This window comes from Uloborus diversus, chromosome 2 (assembly GCF_026930045.1).
Source record: "Uloborus diversus isolate 005 chromosome 2, Udiv.v.3.1, whole genome shotgun sequence".
NCBI classification, from domain to species: domain Eukaryota; kingdom Metazoa; phylum Arthropoda; class Arachnida; order Araneae; family Uloboridae; genus Uloborus; species Uloborus diversus.
The window spans coordinates 27,141,312-27,160,904 of NC_072732.1; the positions used below are offsets into that span (position 1 = coordinate 27,141,312).

The window sequence follows — 19,593 nt, forward strand, 5'->3', positions numbered from 1 at the left end:
AATGGGTTAAGTTCAATCTATCAAGATTAATTGGAGTGCTGGCTGTGGCGCTGTGGGTCCAATGTAACTTGGCTATTTCACCGCCTCTGTATATTTAAGCCTGAGCTTCCATTTATGTGTTTCCTTTTCTCAGATTTGACAATCATAATGATCTATTTATTCCCTGGTAGCGCACTTTGTTTCATAAACGTTTTAAAATTGTTGTTAACTTCCTGACAATCATTTTGACACGTTTATGAAACGGTTTTAATTAACGGTTCCTATTTTTCAACGTTTTTAAACGGTTGTTTTACACTTTTTTTAACGTTTTAAAACGTCTATGAAACGTTTAAACGTTACGTGTTCTACCTGGATAAATCTTAAACAGAAGTCTCTGAAAGAGATTAGTAGCTGAAGCAAAATTCAGCAAGCATCTAGTGTGAATACCTTGAACTTCACTAAGTTCAATTACATATTTACCAAGGTGTTCAAATCTTCGGCAGATAATTATACTTTTCACAGTCGCTTAAGATGTGATTAACAGTATCCTTAAAAACGAGGCTCCAACATGAAGTGTCATTAGTGACACCCATAACACCAAGATGGTGTGACAGTCAGTCTTACGAGCTTCTTTGCCCCGCAAGTAAGGGCAGTGGCGATTTAGCTCCTTAGCCTGACGTTCCCTATCCATGTGAAGTCAGCAACAATACTATTTTTGAGCAAAAATACCAAAAACAGCAGTTATGAAAAGGGGCAAACGAAAGGAATACCAGCACATTTCTTAGTACGATTAGGAATCAGCTATGATAGGGCTTGGAATCAGATATCACAGGATAGGAATCAGATATCTCATTTGACTACCAAACGGCTCGACCTTGAGGTTCATGGATTTGGATGAAATTCAGGATTCAAGGTCAATTTTCAAGCTATATGAACCCAGGCTAAGCGGTTTGACTCGTTCGGCTGCGTCGAGGGTTCAAAGTTGCTGATTTAGCTCAAGAAAGGCAATGGTTTTTCTTTTGAAATTAAATTATTTCTATATGTTCTTGCTTTTTCATTGCAGTATGAGTCAACTGAATGCATTCCTAATATAGAACGAAAACCCCCTCCACTATGTTGTACTGACGAAATGTGTTGATAGAGCAAATATTGTGCCAAAGCTTCAATATTTTTAAAATCATTAAACACGATCTTTTTTCTCTGGTTTTTTTCACCATCTTTCTCACTTTTTTTTCAGTGTAAAACCAGAGAGTCGTCCCCTTTTTCATCAGAAAAAAATTATAGCTTTGTACAAAATTTTTCTTAAGCATACTGAAAGCACCATATTGGGTTGCATACGAGTCGCATCGCAGACCTTCAGTAAAGAACCTTTCTGTATTATCTGTGAATACAGGGCAACGATTTACATTAAAACTAGCAAGAGACAATGGGGTTGTTTCCTTCAGTCAAAAGTAGTACTTTTAGTCACTGAATTAGATAGAATAAGCACAAAAAAAAAAAAAAAAACATGGACCCAGAAAATTCTTTTATTTTCCCAACAGTTATTTTTTAATTAGTTTTTTAAACTGTCCGATTTTTCAAACAAGGCGTGGTCTTGCTGACGTCACAAATGATGCTCTTTGGCGCATCTTTGTACCGCTTTTCCACGTTATGATAATCAAGAAGCGAATTAAAATTGCGCTCTATGCTTGCTATCAACCATATCGTTGCCAATACACATGAGTAAAGGTGCGAATTAAATATTTTGCTCTGTGAATGGCAACACAGAATGGCATTTCATCATTTGTGATGTCACCGGCAAGAAATGTAAACAATGAAAGCGCACCGATTTAAGTATTTTTTGAAAAATATTAAACTTAAACAAATTATTTAAAAAAATAGTTAAATCCTATGTATTTAAGCATGTTCTTTCAGAAAAAAATACTTTTAAAATTTTGGAAACGACCCCATTTTACAAAAGCAAAGCATATTGAATATGAATTTGCAAAAACAACTGTCTTAAAATATATGCAGTGAAACGATGTATATTTTTTTCTTTTACATTCTAGGATAAAATTGAAGCCCTTCTGCAAAATGGAATTTTACAGATATCCTATGGACAAACAGCAATGTACTTTGGAAATTGAGAGCAGTAAGTAGACTTCGACTACTACCTGAAAAATTTCACAAGTTCGAAGAATTTTTCAAACTTAAAAAAAAAACTTACAAATGCAAATGAGTTTGACTTTGTCGATCTATTAGTCGATTTCCATAGCAAGTCGATCTATTAATCGATTCCATGTAGCAATATTTGCATGGTAAATTTTATCCCCCCTAAAATGTTGAATGATAATTGATTATTAATTATTATTTATTTATTTATCCTTATCTATCTCTTTGTCTCTCTCATTCAAAAGAAAAAGAAAAAGGTGATAATAAAAATAATAACAGCAACAATAATAGTACCAATAATAATAATAGAAATACAGTCGAACTCGCTTGTAACAAGCGCGAAGTGACCGCGATATTTGCTTGTTACAATCGAACGTTCGTAAAAAACGGGTTTGTGAAGAAATCGTAAAAATTCAAACACATTTGCTTTGTGTGATTTTATTTCTGTACAGTGCCGAAGAAGTTAGTTAATATTCTTTGAATGGGTCCTATTGTTTCGTTTTTGCTTTACTGGTTTTCAAGAAATGCTCATGGCTCGAAAACCATTGTCATTCCCCCCCCCCCCCCCCCGGACTTTCAAAGTTTAGTTTGATGCTTATTTACACATCAAAAGCCATTGACTACTGTCCGACATTTTGACGCAAAACCTTACTCGAATTTGCGCATGCGTCAGGTCTCTTCTGACTTTATCAAAACAGGGGTGATAGCAAGAAGGAAGTAACGAGCAAGCAAAAACCGAATGCATCGGGAAGTGTGCTTCCTTTAAACCATCACCCTTTTTTCAATTGGAACCGTTTGCAGCTACAAGTTGTGGAGTTCGAGAATAGACAGTATGTTGAGCGTGGTTCGGCTTAGAATTTTTCACATTCCTCGTCATCGTTGTCGCTTTCATGATTGTTTTCATCTGCTTTAGTTTGAATTAGAGCTACAATAACCTCGGAAGTGATAACGTGGGCAGTAACTACTCGACAAATATTTTTTCAAATGCTTCTCTACACCACAAACTAAAGAACTTTGTTATACTCGGGATTTCTGACTCATCACCAAATTTCGGTTGACTTTGGAAAGTCAAAAGGAATTTTTAAAAGAAACAATAAACTGAGCTGGACGTCGATAGAAATTTTATGAATCGTAAAATATTGCTGGGCGATTCTCGAAAAAATGTCCCGTGCGTAACACTAAGTGTTTTTTTTTTTTTTTTTTACTTTCTTTTACAAAAAAGGAAGTATTGTATTCGCGAAAAAAATTTCACTCAAAAATCGGCATTAATTTCCATTTTGCTCACCCCCGAATGAATGTTGACTTTTTTTTTTCGACTCGACTACACGCGGATTTATGCCGAGGAACGTATAGACACCCGAAATATCCATTTTGACGACCCCCGAGTTAATCACAACGAATTTTCTCGTGACGTCTGTATGTACGTATGTATGTGTGTATGTGTGTATGTGTGATTGTATCTCGCATAACTCAGAAACGGTATGTCCTAGAAAGTTGAAATTTGGTACGTAGACACCTATCGGGGTCTAGTTGTGCACCTTCTCTTTTCGTTGCATTCGGATGTTCCTAAGGGGATCTTTTGCTCCTTTTTGGGGGGAAATCATTGTTAATTTGGATATAAATTCAAGCTGTGTTATAAATTGTCGAACACTTGGCGATATATCGCCAGTCTTTTGGTCGCCAAGTTTTGTCGCCAACTTGCCGACAAATTTGGCGTTTTTTTTTTTTTTTTTTTTTGAATCTGGTTTCCATTTGGCCATTGTTGGTGATATTTAGAGAGTAAACAATTGAATCACATTAAAATTGCCAACAATGGGAAAATGACATTAAATTGGAGTAAAAGGAAGTCATGTGATGCTTCCTTTTGCTTCCACAGTCATGTGATGCTTCCACACATCAGCTCGTTTATTATTATTATTCAAGTAACTATTAATTAAATATGGGATTATATTCTTCCCCAGCAGCATTATTTTTTGAAGGCTTTGGTTAGCTAGAAAAAATTTAAAAACTTCGCGTTATGCACGGGGAATTTTTTCGAGAATCGCTCTGCTCGCTTTAAGCGGGGTTTGCTCATTAAAAGCGAGTTATGCTCCAGTAGACTTAACATTGAACCAAACAAATAAGATAAATAAATACCTTTGTGCTGAATAGTAAAGTCCGACAAAACAACGTAAGTAGAAGCACAAATTTGTAAATTACAGCAGACACGTGTTTCGGCGTTACAGGGAACGCCTTTTTCAATGCAAAAAATAATGAGCTTATGGATGAAAAGACGACGGATTTCTTTTCATCCATAAGCTCATTATTTTTTGCATTGAAAAAGGCGTTCCCTGTAACGCCGAAACACGTGTCTGCTGTAATTTACAAATTTGTGCTTCTACTTACGTTGTTTTGTCGGACTTTACAAACAAATAGTTCTAATTCCTTCGTTAAATCCGGAATCTCGTTAAATCAAGGCTGGAAAAAGCGAGTTCGACTGTAGTAATCACAACAACAACAATTATAATAACAGCAGTGACAATATTGGCAACAATAACAATAATAGAAAAAGTAACAGCAATAACAAAAATTATAACAACAATAATAATAACATTAACAATTATAATAATAATAATGATAATAATAATAATAATAAACAATATTAATAATAATAATAATTAACAATAACAATAATATTAATAATAATAATAATTAACAATAATAACATTAACAATAATAATAATTAACAATAACAATAATAATAATAATAATTAACAATAATAACATTAACAATAATAATAATTAACAATAATAGCAATAACAACAACAACAACAATTGTACAGCACTTAGTGTGTATACAATAGTATACTGTAAATGGCAACATCGCTTAGATCGAATAGTTCTGAGGAGGGTTTTAACCCATCCCTATCTCGGTGACCCTGAAAAAGATTGACTCTATGTTCCTAAAAACGTTGCCTTAAAAATGTCTGGAAACGAAACTCCAGAAGTGTAAAATATTTCTTCTTTTGCTCTCTATTTTTGTATTTCGAGTCTAAGTCCTGTCTCAAGAATCAAGAATCTTTTAGCAACAGCATTAAAAACATCTGAAACGAACTTCAAGCATTTATTTCTTTCATTTTCTTGACTGACCTGAAAAAAACATCTGTCAAGGTTACATAAGCGAAAAATTATACGGCACAATCACTTAGTAGCGTAAAGAGTTTATCTAATCCCAAATTCACTACGCTTTTTTTTATCGTTTGAGAAAGTTTTTTTCCCCCTCATCCTCATTCTCTGAATTATCTTGTTAATTTATTTACGCTTATTAACTACATCTTGCGACAGATGTTTATCGCTAGCAAATTGTTTTGATGATCCCAGTGAACTTCACAAGGTACTTAAAGACACAACTTATAGCTACGGGTCATTATCTGTGTTTTATTTGCTTTACGCTTATTCGTCACATTATTATTCAATGATAAATTCAGTTCAATTTATACCAAAAATTTTCAGATCCAATAATAATTGCATTAAAATATCAGTTTTTAAACCTACCTACTTTTTATTGGTCGAAGAGGCTCAGAATAATGCATACAGTACGCAAATATTTGAAACGTGTTTTTGATGTTAGCCAAAATTTATTTAGTAGCGACAGTAAAGGGCAGTATCTGCAGAAATGAAATTTGAGAGATTTGAAGAAATGTGTTTTGAATATCATACTAACAGTAGTGAAATGTTGGAATTAGATGTTTTTTTTCCTGTTTTTTTAGAGAGAAAATTAAATAGACGAGCCTGTACAATCTTTATCTTCTGGATGTCTAGATGTCTGTGACGCGCACAGCGCCTAGACCGTTCGGTTCATTTTCATTAAATTTGGCAAAAAATTAGCTTGTGGCATAGGGCTGTGCACCTCGAAGCGTGTTTTTGAAAATTCAATTTTGTTCTTTTTTTATTCCAATTTTCACATAAATTTGATAGTATGGGGAAGCGATATTTCCTTCCCATTTTTGTTCACATGGGACTTCCGGGGGCACATGGGACACGGCACTTCCCACTTTTGTTCACATGCCCTTGGTTTTTGTCTTCTTTACAGTTTTTGCTTTAAATCATTCGTTTATTCAATATTTGGGGCCGTGGTAGCCCGATCGGTAGAGTGTCGGATTCGGGGCCGGAGGGTCCTGGGTTCGAACCTCGATGGTCGAAGACCCACCGTCGTCATTAAAGGGGACTGGGCGACGTTAAATATGCTCGTGGTCTCAATGTCCTCCAAGTGAACCTCTGGGGGTGCTAGCACCAGGTAGCTATTAGCTCCTGGACTAGTTCTAAATTCTCATTAACTGTTAGATCCGGTGATGGTGCTCCCATCTATCGGTATATAAAATAATGGAGGCAAGGCGCTTAGTATGCAGTCCTCGACATAAATACAGTTGTAGTCAGTTGTGACTCTGAATAGGAATAGGAGTATTCAATATTTATCAAGTTTATGCTTTTTCAAAACTAATATACAATAATCAACTATACAGCAATTTGAAACTTATTTTAATACACAAACAAGACATTTTTATTGCACTAAGAGATGATATAACATCCAGGTTACCTTATGGTCGAACCCACAACCTCACAGACAGCTCGCAAAGCAAGAGTTTTTTGCCGCTTGGCCACGAAGGCTAGCCTTCGTTGCACTGATAAGGGTTTACAAAACCTGCACCAATGCTAATCTTTACGCATGCACTTTGAATTTTACCTGATGTTTTAAAGTAATTTTGGCAACTGGTGGGACTTGACACACACTATAGTGCAAGGTTCCTCCTACAATTTTACGAAGAACGTTTTTAAAGTAAGTTCCCTTTTGAAATAAAAAAAGAACGAGTACAGATAGAGCAAAGAAATTTATTGCACAAAAATCTATAACCCTTAAGCTATATTTCAACACTGCTCCCGTGATTTTCCAAGCATTTGTCATAGCGTGATACTGGTTTTTGTATGCCTATTCGTAGAAAATTGCCGCCTGTATAATCGACCATGGGGTAACATGTTCTCTGAGCTATTATTGCTGTTGCTCCACAGACCACCTAGAAAAGACTTTAGATGCCGAAACAAATGAAAGTTGCTGCGAGCGAGGTGGGGGCAGACCTGGGGATGTTCAAAAACGTCCCAGCCAAAGCCCTGTAAGAGTTCTCATGGTCGTCTACACAGGCGGCAAATTTGTACGAATAGGTATACAAAAACCTGTACCACGCTATGACAAATGCTTGGAAAATCACGAGAGCAATTCGAAAAATAGCGTAAGGGTGGTAGATTTTTGTGCAATAAATTTCTTTGCTCTACCTGTACTCGTTCCTTTTTTTTTTAATTTCAAAGCGGACCTTACTTTAAAAGCACGCCTCGTAGTTACTAAAAAAAATGATGCTACTTACTCCAGAACTCGTGTAACGTTACACCAATTAATAATGGTAACCTTACACAAACTTTCACAGTGCACTCCCCCCCCCCTCAGTCCAGTTTGCGTAATCACATAAGTGGCAATAGGTAAAAGTCAACGCCCCCTCGTTGAAACATTTCTAGGTTCGCCCTTGCGCAGCTACAGTCCTATATTTTGCGAATGGATCGCTTTTAGACTCCATGTACCTTAAAAAGTTGACGCGTTTGACTAAACTAAGGTCATTTTTGGACCGAAAGACAGAAAGTAAGTCGAGTTACAGTTCTTAACTAACCATATCGTCGTTCACCAGTGAAACGATTCAGCGAATGTAAATAAAGAGTGCAACGGGAAAGCTCAGTTTTTTCTTATATTAGGACGGCATTGATAATAATAAAAAAAAAAAAAAACCCTCAAAAGAAAACTAGCGTAAGCTGTCACAGTTTTTTATTTTTTATTTGTAATTCTAAGAAAATGAATTGCAATACAGCCTACGCCCGTTATAGCGAATCTAGCATTGTAACGATCCAGTCCCGTCAAAGTTTTCCTGTGCATCAAGGGGCATAAGAAACACATTGGGGAAAATTACAAGCTACATACACAAATGCATAATTGCATTTTGTTCCCAAACTCAGGGTGGCGGCAAATGACTGACCAATAACAACTCATCCCCTCGTAACGATCTGAAAACGAGCCGATAGATTTCAGTATAATATAGCGAATACCACATGATAAACCGTTCTTCCGAGATTAGCAAAGTATTGGTACCATCCATTCGTTGCGGTATGGCTGCTAATTAAAAGTAATTGTACCCCTGTACCAGAGCTTAATCTAATTTCTTTTACCCATGCATTTTTATTTACCCACAGCTTTAGTATCTAATGGTTGCCTCTTTAGACATTCTGTCCTTCTGCATGTCTCCTATTACATTGTACAATCTAATGATTGTTGGTTTTGTTTTTGGTGAATGTAGCTGAGTGTATTGTCTGTTTGTGTCACTTTGTTGATTTGCTACCACTATTCAATGGTGTATAGCTGTGTACCCTGTGTACACGGAACATCTCTTTGTGCGATTGCCGATGTTTAAAACTAACTTAATTTTTTTTTAGGTATTCTTCCTAGTTCTGATATGGAACTGAGTTGGGCTGAAGAGAAACCATTAGATCTGAATCGAAATTTCCTCTTAACTGGCTTCATCCTAACCAATTACAGCCTAGAAGAATCGGTAGCTACCTATCGACTCACAGGTAATAGAGCAATGAAGTTTTTAAACTAGCTGGTTTCTTGAAATAAATTTACATCGAGTTAGACTGAGTTTTTGAATTGCTGTGATTCTCTCCCTCTGAAACATTTATTGAATTTTTCCTAGTTCAGGCACGAACAAACTAGCCTGACGAAGAAAGAATTGTTCTCAAATTTGAGCATAGGCTTCATTGGTTGATGATGCATTTACGCCTTGCGCTGAGCGAAAAACTATGAAAAGGCAAAATATTTTTGGAACTATAAACTTCCTCTTGACTGGCTTTTTATTGGCCAATCACAGCCTAGAAAACACGGTAACTTCTTATCGACTTGTAGCCAATAGAATAAGTTCAATTTTTAAATCTCTCTGTTGTCTTGAAATACGTCAAATTACACCGAGTCAGATTGAAGTTTTAAGTTGGTGATATAACTCCTCAGAAACATTCATTAAATTTTTCATAGTTAAGTCACAAAGAACATGTATTCTCAAATTTGAACGCAGATTTCGTTGATAAATCATGCATTTATCACGTTTTGCTCAAGACTGTATGAAAAAGGGGGATATTTTTGGATTAAAAACTTCTTCTTTATTCCTTTTTTTTAGGTAGCAGAGCAATGAACTTATGCATTATTTAAAATCTCTGTTACTTCGAATCAATTCAGAATTTCATTCAGTCAAATTGAATTTTTCAGTTGATAATACAATTCCACAGAAACATCCATTAAATTTATGTTAATTCAGTTACGAAGAAGCGAAACTACGAAGTAACTTGAACATTGATTTTATTTTTATACAATGCATTTTTGCTTTACAATGTCTGAGAGCAAAATTATATGGAAAAGTAAGATATGTTTGAACACATTGATGAAATGACTTTCAGCTTAGCCTGAATTTTTGTGCAACTTGTGCGTTACTACGCTGGTTTTCTACCTTTAATTTCTATTGCTTCCTTGTAATCAAGAATACTCATAAAATTCCTGGGGTACAGCAAAAGCTATAAAATGAAAACCTGTCGTAGGAAATAAAAGTTGATTTCTTCAACCCTGATTCTTTTAAATCCACGAGTTAAACCATATTTGTTTTCCCCAGGCAATTTCAGTCGTATCACCGTTCGCTTCGACTTGCAGCGTGAGTTTGGACATTTCTTGTTGGACATCTACGTTCCCAGCATCCTGTTCGTTGTGACATCATGGCTTTCGTTCTGGGTGGAAATTCCCGCCGCCCCTGCGAGGGTCACCCTCAGCATGACCACCATGCTGACCCTGGTGACCAGTGAGAGGGCAATCCGGGAGAAGTTGCCCAAGGTGTCATACGTCCACGCATTAGACATATGGAATGTTGTCTGTACAGGTAAGAACAAGATCATCCATATGACAAGGGAATGAAAAAAAAAAAATAATTTGAACTTTGACATTTTGAATTCAAATTATGTTTTTCGCAATCACGAGTGTGTGTATGTAAGCGTGCGTGCTTGTGTGTGTGTGTGTATGGGGGGGGGGCATGTGTATGTGTGTGTGGTAGTTGTGTGTTTGTGTGGGGGAATATGTTTATGTGTGGGTAGTTGTGTGTATGTGTTTGTGCGTATGTGTGTAGGTGTGTGTGCGTATGTGTGTGTAGGTGTGTGTATGTATGCGTGTGTGTGTGTGGGCAAGTGACGCAACCTGGGGATGGTTTTCGCTAGAGGAGCAGCATCGTGAGGCCGGTCGACGGTGGAGCTGCAGAGGGAGGCGGGGGGGGGGAGTAAAATTATAGGACATCAAAGACAGTCAAATGAGAACAATAAGCAATGTGATTGCTCAAAAAAGTTATGTGCGCCCAATTTATTGGAAGGTTGTAATTTAACGTTTAATCAAATTTATGTTCCTGTATTCTTTGGTTTGAAATCCTTCATATTGTATGCACTTTGCATTATTGAAAGCATTAAACACATTCTTCAACTACGATCACACATCTAGCGCCTTTATCGATAGATGATGGCCAGAAATAATGATCAGTTTTTGGCAAGTGTTGGCAAGAAATAATGATTATTTCTGGTAAAAGTTAATTTTCAACAATAGTGTCACATTTTGAATAGGAAGGCATTTTTTCTGGCTCTTCTTACTGTGCATTCACCATTAAGGGCTTCCCACATTTTTTTTTTAATTGCCCCCTCTCCCTTTTTATAAAGTACTAGCTGTACCCGACGCGCGTTGCTACGCCAACAAAAAAATACATCATTATACTGATTTTCATGACAATCGGTTGAACGGGGCAGAAGTTGCTACTCTGCAGGGCCACCTGGTGGCGAGTGGCTTCAATGAGCATATTATGCACCTTCTCCGTGGAAAAATACATATATACAGCAATTTTCATAATAATCGGTCCAGGTATCAAGTGAAGCCGTAACTATACTCAAATTTTGTACTCACGCAGTTTGCAAGATCAATCCATCGCTAAAAATATCAAATAGAAAAAGTTTTAAATCCCCCCGTTGCATGAAAAGCCATAAAACAATAAAGAAAGAATTTTTTTGTTCAAACTCAAGAAAAATGGCAACAGCTAACTTCTTATCAATGAGATCTTTCACGCGAATTAATTTCTGCAGCCGATCATTTTATTCGTATTTATCCAATGGATTGTGACTTAAATTGGAATAAAAAAGGAACTATCGATCGGATTTTTTTCGAACTGGTCTATAAACATTCCCAGTACCAAAAATAACAAACGGTGAAAGTTTCAGCCAAATCTGCCGGGTAGTTTTTGAGTTCATGGATGACATACAGACAAACATTCATTTATATATATATATAGATCTCACTTCGTCTTTACCCCCTCCCCTCCCCTTTTCACATGTCACGCTGTTTTTCATAAATATTTATTCATAAAAGAAAGTGTGATGTCCCACTTCCGTTACCTCCTCCCTCTCCCGCGTCATAAAACGTCACAATTCCGTCTTACTTTCTCCCCTTCCATTTTGTCACATGTCACACTGTTTTCATAAGCATATCGTTATGAAAAAAGTGTGATGTCACATGTCTTGTTACTCCCTCCCCCGTGTCAAAAACCATGTCACCATTTCGCGGACCCTTCTCCCTCCTTTAAGCTCGACATCATTCGTGGACAGTGACAGTCAAAAGCAGTATTAATAAAAGAAATTAAAGTAATGCAACATTTTAAAATTATTTAGACAAAAAATCCGATATGAAATCTGTAAAAACGTTATGGAAATAAGATTCATAACTACAAACGCGGATACGTAATTGAAAGCAATTAGCAGTTATAACATATCTTCAAGAACCAGCGAGTATAACATCTGAATGACTTTTGCTTTCGTCTGGATACTTGTTTTCCATTGGACAAGGATGAGGAAAATAATTAATTTCAATGAAATTAGCTGGTGACATGCTGGTCATTGCTTCTTCATTAAGGAGATTATCCCTTTAAAGCACAAAACAATTATTTATTTATTATTTTAACTGAGGGCAGGTAGAGTTAGTTGAAGCCATTGTGTCAGTTAGTTTGGATATTGATTTTCAAGATGGATAAAAAGTCTTTCTAACTGCAAAATTAGTTTTGTTATGGAAGCCTACCTCATTTCTGTTTTTCTTTTTACTAAAAGGCCCTTCTGCTATATTACTTATAACAAAAATGTTCCAGGTTTCGTCTTTGCTTCCCTGGTTGAATATGCATTGGTCAACTACATCTATCACACGGACAAGCGTCGGAAAAAGAATAAAGGAATGAAGAGGGCTGAGAGTACGGCGACGTTTTGTTCCGTCGACAGCGATGTTGGTTCAACGTTCCGGATATTCGCGAAAAAGGTAATTCCCAGTTTAACTAAACTAAAAGTCTAGAAGACAAGAATTTTTTTTCCATTTCAGGCATTGGAAAATGTCAAACAAAATCCACTCAATCTCAGGCAAGACCCATTCCATTTCATTGGCCTTCGCAGAGAGCGGAAGAAATCTTCTCATTAGTACTGGACAAATAATAATTAGCGTGGTATAACAGTGACGAGCGTCTGAGAACGTAATATAAGCTATGCAACTTTGGTTGTTTTGGGTAGCAGCTTTTGTCGCGTCATAGAGCTGTATGTCAGTCTTACATCCAATTTTAGAAACTTCAGGTATCATTAACAGTTGGTGTTCTGCCCCAGGAAGCGGAGTGTGGAGTGAGTGTCTGTGGCGCCACACCCATTTCGCGCCGTACTGTGCATCTCGCCAATTCCTTCACATTATTTACCTACGATCCACGTATTTCTGTTCGCGTAACGCACAACTAATAATCTGCACATTATGATTTCCTTTAAAAAATTTTGAAAAAAAAAAAAAATAGAACCGACTTCAAAATTGCTCTAAAAAGTGAAAAATAATTTTATTCTTTAAACACCATCGATAATACTTTTAAACATAATTTTTGAAGTTGGCGTAAAAACGATCGATAAAATCATTCACAGTCATAACTCAACTACAAGTATAAATTTAACCAGGTCCAGTTTCTTCACTACCACATGCATTGCGCATTGATGACAGCATATTTGAGTAACGATATAAATGTTTCATTCCTAGCTTTGGATGATTTTTTGGTAAAAATATGAACGAAGCATGGTTACAATGGATTTTACTTTTTGTTTTTGCACCAACTTCAAAAATTATGTTTAAAAGTATTATCGATGGTGTTTAAAGAATAAAATTATTTTTCACTTTTCAGAGCAATTTTGAAGTCGGTTCTATTTTTTTTTCAAAATTTTTTTATTTCATTCTTTTTAGTGTAAATGTAGATATTTCAGTAAAAGTAAGAAGTTACCTAGTAAGAAGTTCGGCTCTATATCACTGTATTGCTTTAGAAAAGCCTTTATTCAAAATTATCATTACAATTACTATTAATGCCATATTGCAGCAAACTTTTATAACAATGAGTTTCATATTGTCGCGTAGATGAAGATAGCGAAGACAATGTGAAAGCTCAACTCAAGATCTTTATTCAGAACCACGAATGAACGTTACATCTCCTTAAATACAACTTGAGAAAGTGCTGGAACTTTCCAGACTTGGAAAGATACAGAAATTAATAGAACATTCGAGAAAATACGGGAAACAGTAGAAACGAAATTTTAGTAAAATTCACTTTGTCCTAGTCGGGATTTGACCCCGGGTCGCTCGTGTGGGAGGCGAGAATTCTACCACTGAGCCACCGTTATCCACGGATGAAAAGTGCGAACTTCGCTACAATATCATTTTAATCATTTAATAGGGAAATTGCATAAAATTTACTGTTTTTTGCCCATAACTTTTTTTTAAAGAACAAATATGATCAAACAAAGTAATGGGACCTAAGTTGAGCCATCCCCTATCCATTAAAAAAAGAATCATCAAAATCGGTTCACTAGGTGAAACGCTATGAGTGGACAAACAAAAAAAAAAAAAAAAAAAAACATACATACGGTATGAACTGATAACCGCCTCCTTTTTGAAGTCGGTGAAAAAACACTGGCGCTTTTCCTTATGACTACCAGCCGGACAAGTTTCGATTCCTTAACTGAAAATTACAGGAATCATAATTTTCTTTTTTTCTGTTCGCTTTGCACTATGTGAAAAAAATGTCAACAAATGCCGGAAATGCCACGAAATTGGACATAATATGTACTAATGTATAGAAAAAACAGTACAAAATGAAAATGCTGTTCGAGGCGAACCAAAAATTTATGAATACCGAATTCAACATCGTGAAAATGGCTGCTTCAGAACAACTTACTGTGTGTTCTGCATTCATTTTTTACTTTCGTAATACTTTTTGATTTCTAATCTCTTTCTACACGGGTCAGAATAACCAAAAGACTTAGAAAAATCTTTTCAAATGAATAAAGAACAAAAAATCATACATGCGAACAAAAATTTCTGTCATTTCATAAGTTTAGAAGCAATTTATACGTTACGGCGTGCGTTTGTTTTAGTTTTTTCATCCGCCATTAGACAGTGACTGCAGCGTCCCCTATAGTTTGTTGGAGTTGCGAATAGCAATAGCACCATGCTTATTCGAATCTATTTATTTCCCGTCACTTTCTTTTTCCAAAGATATAGTTCACGCGAGCAAAGAGCTACAGTCTGCATACGGATGATATGGAATTGGCAAACGTCCAGTTAAGACGAGTCTATCTAGATGAGGGAGAAAATAAATATTTGATGCGCGTTCTTTGGCAATTCAGTGCATAGGTGGATTTAGGACTGAGTTCCTGGGGGGGGGGCAGGAATTTTTTTTTGAGCAACATTTTTATAGCCCCCCCTTACCCCCCTGTTTTTGTCTATGCTTTACTTTTTGTGTGTTGTTTTTATTAATGTGTGTTTTCATGTTGTCTTTTTTGAATTGACCTTAAAAGAGGGGGCTGATATCAAGAGAGTGACACAGAGCTCCCTTTTAAGTGAGAAATAGAACATTTCTAATTTTAGGGGTCCCGGGGGTTTCTCCCCCGGAGGAAATTTTGTAAAATGGATATAAAATTCTGCATTTTGAAGCCTTATAAAGGTTAATGGGACAGACATAGAAAGTGATAACTAGATTATACAGTTGTACAGTATTGTTCAAACTTTGTAAGAAACAGCCATTTTAAGTTTGAAAGAAAAAATAAACTATAGATTTCTTATTACAACAACCTTTTTTTAATTATAAGTAGTGCAGAAAACCAAAAGGAATAGAGGTAGTGTATGATATTTTTTTCGGGCTAAACAGATTAACAATATGCAGTAGAAGTAAGATAAAAGCAATCAATGCTAAAGAATTTCCAAAATACTTCATTAAGGATTGAATATATAGCGAGATATGAAACATGTGAGTCACAAAAAATTATTTCGAATAACATGTTACAAACGCGAAAACCATGATTTTTACATTTTTAATGCAGGATGTGGCAAGGAGCTGAATTTGACAAATTTTGGCATTCCTCTCCCTCTACCATTAGTTAGAAATTTTAAAATTTAAGGTTTGTAGCCACAAGTTTCCAAATATTCAAAGTTTTCAAGCACTTGAAAATGAAATTAGTTTTTTCAACCAATTTTCATTTTTTAAGGAACGAATCATGCAATTTTTTTTGGGAGTTAGGGACCCACTTCAAAGCATGGGCCCTAAGCAATAGCTTGTTTATCTTATAGGCAAATTCAGCCCTGTTTGTAATTCACTCTTACCTGCAGATTTTTGCTTGATTTTCTTGTAATTTTTACAAAAATTCCTCAGTTTTCACAATTAAAGGATTTTTACGATTTTACCAATCTTTGTTAGGGTTTTTATAGATTTTTAAAATTTTTACAAATTTTACAAAACTTTTGATGACGCAATTATTTAGATTTCAATAATGACAAGGACTGACTCACTTAGACTTAGATGATTATGACTTACCTTACTTTTTAAACAGTATTTATAAAGTAAAATTGTAATTTCCCTCTAAGTAAAAAGATTCAATTAATCACAACACTCAGATAACTGAAATTTATTCAATTTGTGTTAGAATTTAATCTCTCTCTCTCTCTCAAAAAAAGTGTGGGGGGGGGGGACTATTTTTTAGAATCTCTCAAAAAGCCAATTAATCTACTAAGAACATAAATATTATGCACATTGCACAAATATGCTTTAAATGTGGACACAAATCATAACGAGTAGATCGTTCTTTTAGCGCGAATGGGGGGGGGGGGGGATCCTCTCTTTTTTTTAAGTTCTAATTTGTTAAAATAATCGTCAATTATCATTGAGTGTTGCAGCTTAATGTAGAGCTTGTTTAGCCTATATTTTCATACACTTGCCCAAATGATTTTCAATCCAAAATAGTGAATTTAGACACATTTTCAGCACCCCAGTGACAGCTGCACTATTTGTATTTGATGTTCGTTTTTTTTTTTTTTTTTCCTTTTCTTTTCTCCCATCAGAAAAGACATTCACTATTCTCTTTATTTTCACTGAACTATTCAAAAAAGGAAAAAGTCATGATTTTTTTGTTTTAAGATTTTGGAAGATGTGTTGTTACTATATAAAGTCCTCTCAAAACTTCGGGGTATTGCCCTTATGCCCCCCCCCCCATAAATCCACCCATGCTCTTTTAAACTAATCAAAAAAGAAAAAAAAATGATTTTTTTAATTTTTGGAAAATGTGTTATTACTACATAAAGTTCTCCCAAAACTGGGGGGGCATTGCCCCCCTCTGCCCCCCCATAAATCCGCTCATGATTCAGTGTGACTCTGCTTAATTTAAAAGCTTAACACACATCTGCAATCGCTGGCATCCCTAAAAACTAATAGTAGATGCGTTCGTTTCCGCCTATAAACCGGATGTTGGGGTTTCCATCTTACTAAGGCCCCTATATATACGAGTCGACGCATCAGCTTAAGATCAGCCACTTTGGATCAGAGTGCGTGTTTGAGTGGTTTTCTTTCCCGGCAAGTTATCGCGTTTGTTGATTTCTCACTGCGAGCAATGATTAGCGTACTTTGAACTACTTGTAATGAAGTATTACTTTTGGCTAAGTTGGCGAAATCCGAAACTTTGCTCTGGTAACCCTAGCCCCGCAACATTGAAAAATCCGATCCAAAATGGCTAAACTTAAGTTGATGCGTCGTCTGTATACATAGCGGCTTTACATCATACCGGTGGCCAGACTTTTAACGTAATAAACTGCTGCGAAAAATACACACAGACTTGGGTTAATCCGTGAATTGGTAAGTCTTTAATCACAGAAAGAATAAAATAACTATGCCAAATTATAACTTTTAGAAATATGGAGTAATTAACTGACTGCACTTCTTGATTGAGAAAACATGAAAATGTCAGAAACGAATTAATTTTAAGATTTTTTTTTGAGCAATCACGATTGCTTATTGTTCTCATTTGACTGTTTTTGGCGTCCTATCATTTTATTTTTCCACCGCTACCCTCCGCACCATCACCGTCGACCGACCTCCCGATGCTGCTCCTCTAGCGAAAGCCGTCTCCAGGTTACATCCATGTCCTACACACACGCGCATATATACACAACTACACACGCACACGCACACACATACACACAAACACATACACCTACACACACATACACAAACACACACAAACACATACACACACAAAAACATACACACAACTACCCACACATTCATGCCTGCACAGACACAAACACATATGCCTACACACACATACACATACCCCCCACACACACATTCATACACACAACTACCCACACACTTATGCCAGCACACAGACACGAACACACTTGCCTACACACAAATACACACGCCTACATACACACACTCGCGATTGCGAAAAACATAATTTGAATTCAAGATGTCAAAACTCAAATTAATTTTTCTTTTTTTTAATTTGTTTATTCTTGCCCCATGCAGGGTGAAACACATCAAAATGAAGGAGGGATGCCACCCAAGAAAACCATGTCGCTTGCTTCCTTGGGAGATGCTCAGAGCGTGAAATCCCTGGATGTCAACTGTGGCTGGCCGCTAGAAGAATTCAAAATGACGCCAATAGATATCGCCAACAGCATCGACAGAAAATGCCGATTCATTTTCCCCGCCGGCTTCGTTGTTTTCAACATCATTTATTGGCTAGTTTTGTGGCTGTGACCGTGACTGTTTAGATTTTTTTAATTATCATTCTATCTGGTCTTGTGACTGTTTGCTCCATGAACTTACCTTCGTTTTACAACAGTATGAGACCACATGACTTTTAGTCATAAATGGTTACAAAGAAGTTTCATATTTCGTTCTTTAGCGAACAAACTGCAGTTTGTCTATGCAAAATGTTTGGTGTTTCGACTAGAGTTATCTTTCAAGAAATGTCCAATAACTTGATCTAAAGTGAGTTACGTGAGTATTTAATGTTATAAAATACAAGTGTGAAAATTTGTTTCATATTTTGAGTTATATATTTTTTCATCTCATAGCAAATGTTCTATTAAATTTTAAAAATGCATTTCGTCTCAGCTCATTCTTTTGTTTTTTGGTATTCTTTTCGTATGGTTTAGTGTGGGGGAAAATCTGAGGGCAATGTTTCTAGGAAGCAACTATTCGGAAATTCATGCAAAACACAAGAACTTTTAGAAACTTAGAGTAATAAACTAAAGGGCAGTTCCATGTCAGATGAATCACTTTTTTACCTCACCATCTCCGATTTTATCGAAAATTGTTGTGAGGGACACATATATAGCGATAAGTTATCCTGCCTATTTTTAGAATTCTATTTAAAAAATTTTACAAAATACAAGGCTGTTAAAAAATTGAAAAAGTACGAAATAACAGAATTTTTTAAAAAATACTAAGCACTTTTCATAACGCACTCAAAAGGACAAAATAACCTTTCTGGTTCAGAAAGGACAATTTAAGCATTCCTGTAGTTTTCGAAAATTCCAAGAAAATGACACCACAAACGAAGAAAAGTGCGGCTCAAGTCATGAAGAGAATTTCTCTCTTTTATCATTTTCTAGCTTTCAATCATAAATTTGAGTGTTCAAGCATGCATATTTTTCTTAAGGGGAAAGTTTGGTTCGAAATGCCTAGAACCGCACTTTTCTTCGTTTGCGGTGTCATTTTCTTGGAATTTTCGAAAACTACAGTAATGCTTAAATTGTCCTTTCTGACCCAGAAAGGTTATTTTGTCCTTTTGAGTGCGTTATGAAAAGTGCTTAGTAATTTTTGAAAAATTCTGTTATTTTATTCTTTTTAGGGTAAATGTATTTCAGAAATAGAATAATTTTACCGTCACGAAACTTCACTATTTTTTTTCATATAAATGCTCGGTACTTAAAGGGAAAAAAACTATATACGTGTCTAAAACTTTAAGCAGTTGCATTAAAATTT

At 35.8% G+C, this 19,593-nt stretch overlaps 1 protein-coding gene across 1 annotated transcript in view; it reads left to right on the plus strand.

Annotated features, from left to right (window-relative positions):
- LOC129216931 (glycine receptor subunit alpha-3-like) overlaps positions 1–18,709 on the plus strand; it is a 44,758-nt gene extending 26,049 nt beyond the window's left edge. The window contains exons 5-9 of the mRNA XM_054851147.1: positions 2,028–2,110; positions 8,639–8,776; positions 9,862–10,122; positions 12,409–12,572; positions 18,127–18,709. Coding sequence (XP_054707122.1) covers positions 2,028–2,110; positions 8,639–8,776; positions 9,862–10,122; positions 12,409–12,572; positions 18,127–18,360 — 880 coding nt within the window. The 3' untranslated portion in view covers positions 18,361–18,709. The remainder of the gene's footprint in view (positions 1–2,027; positions 2,111–8,638; positions 8,777–9,861; positions 10,123–12,408; positions 12,573–18,126) is intronic.
- The last annotated feature ends 884 nt before the right edge of the window (positions 18,710–19,593 follow it).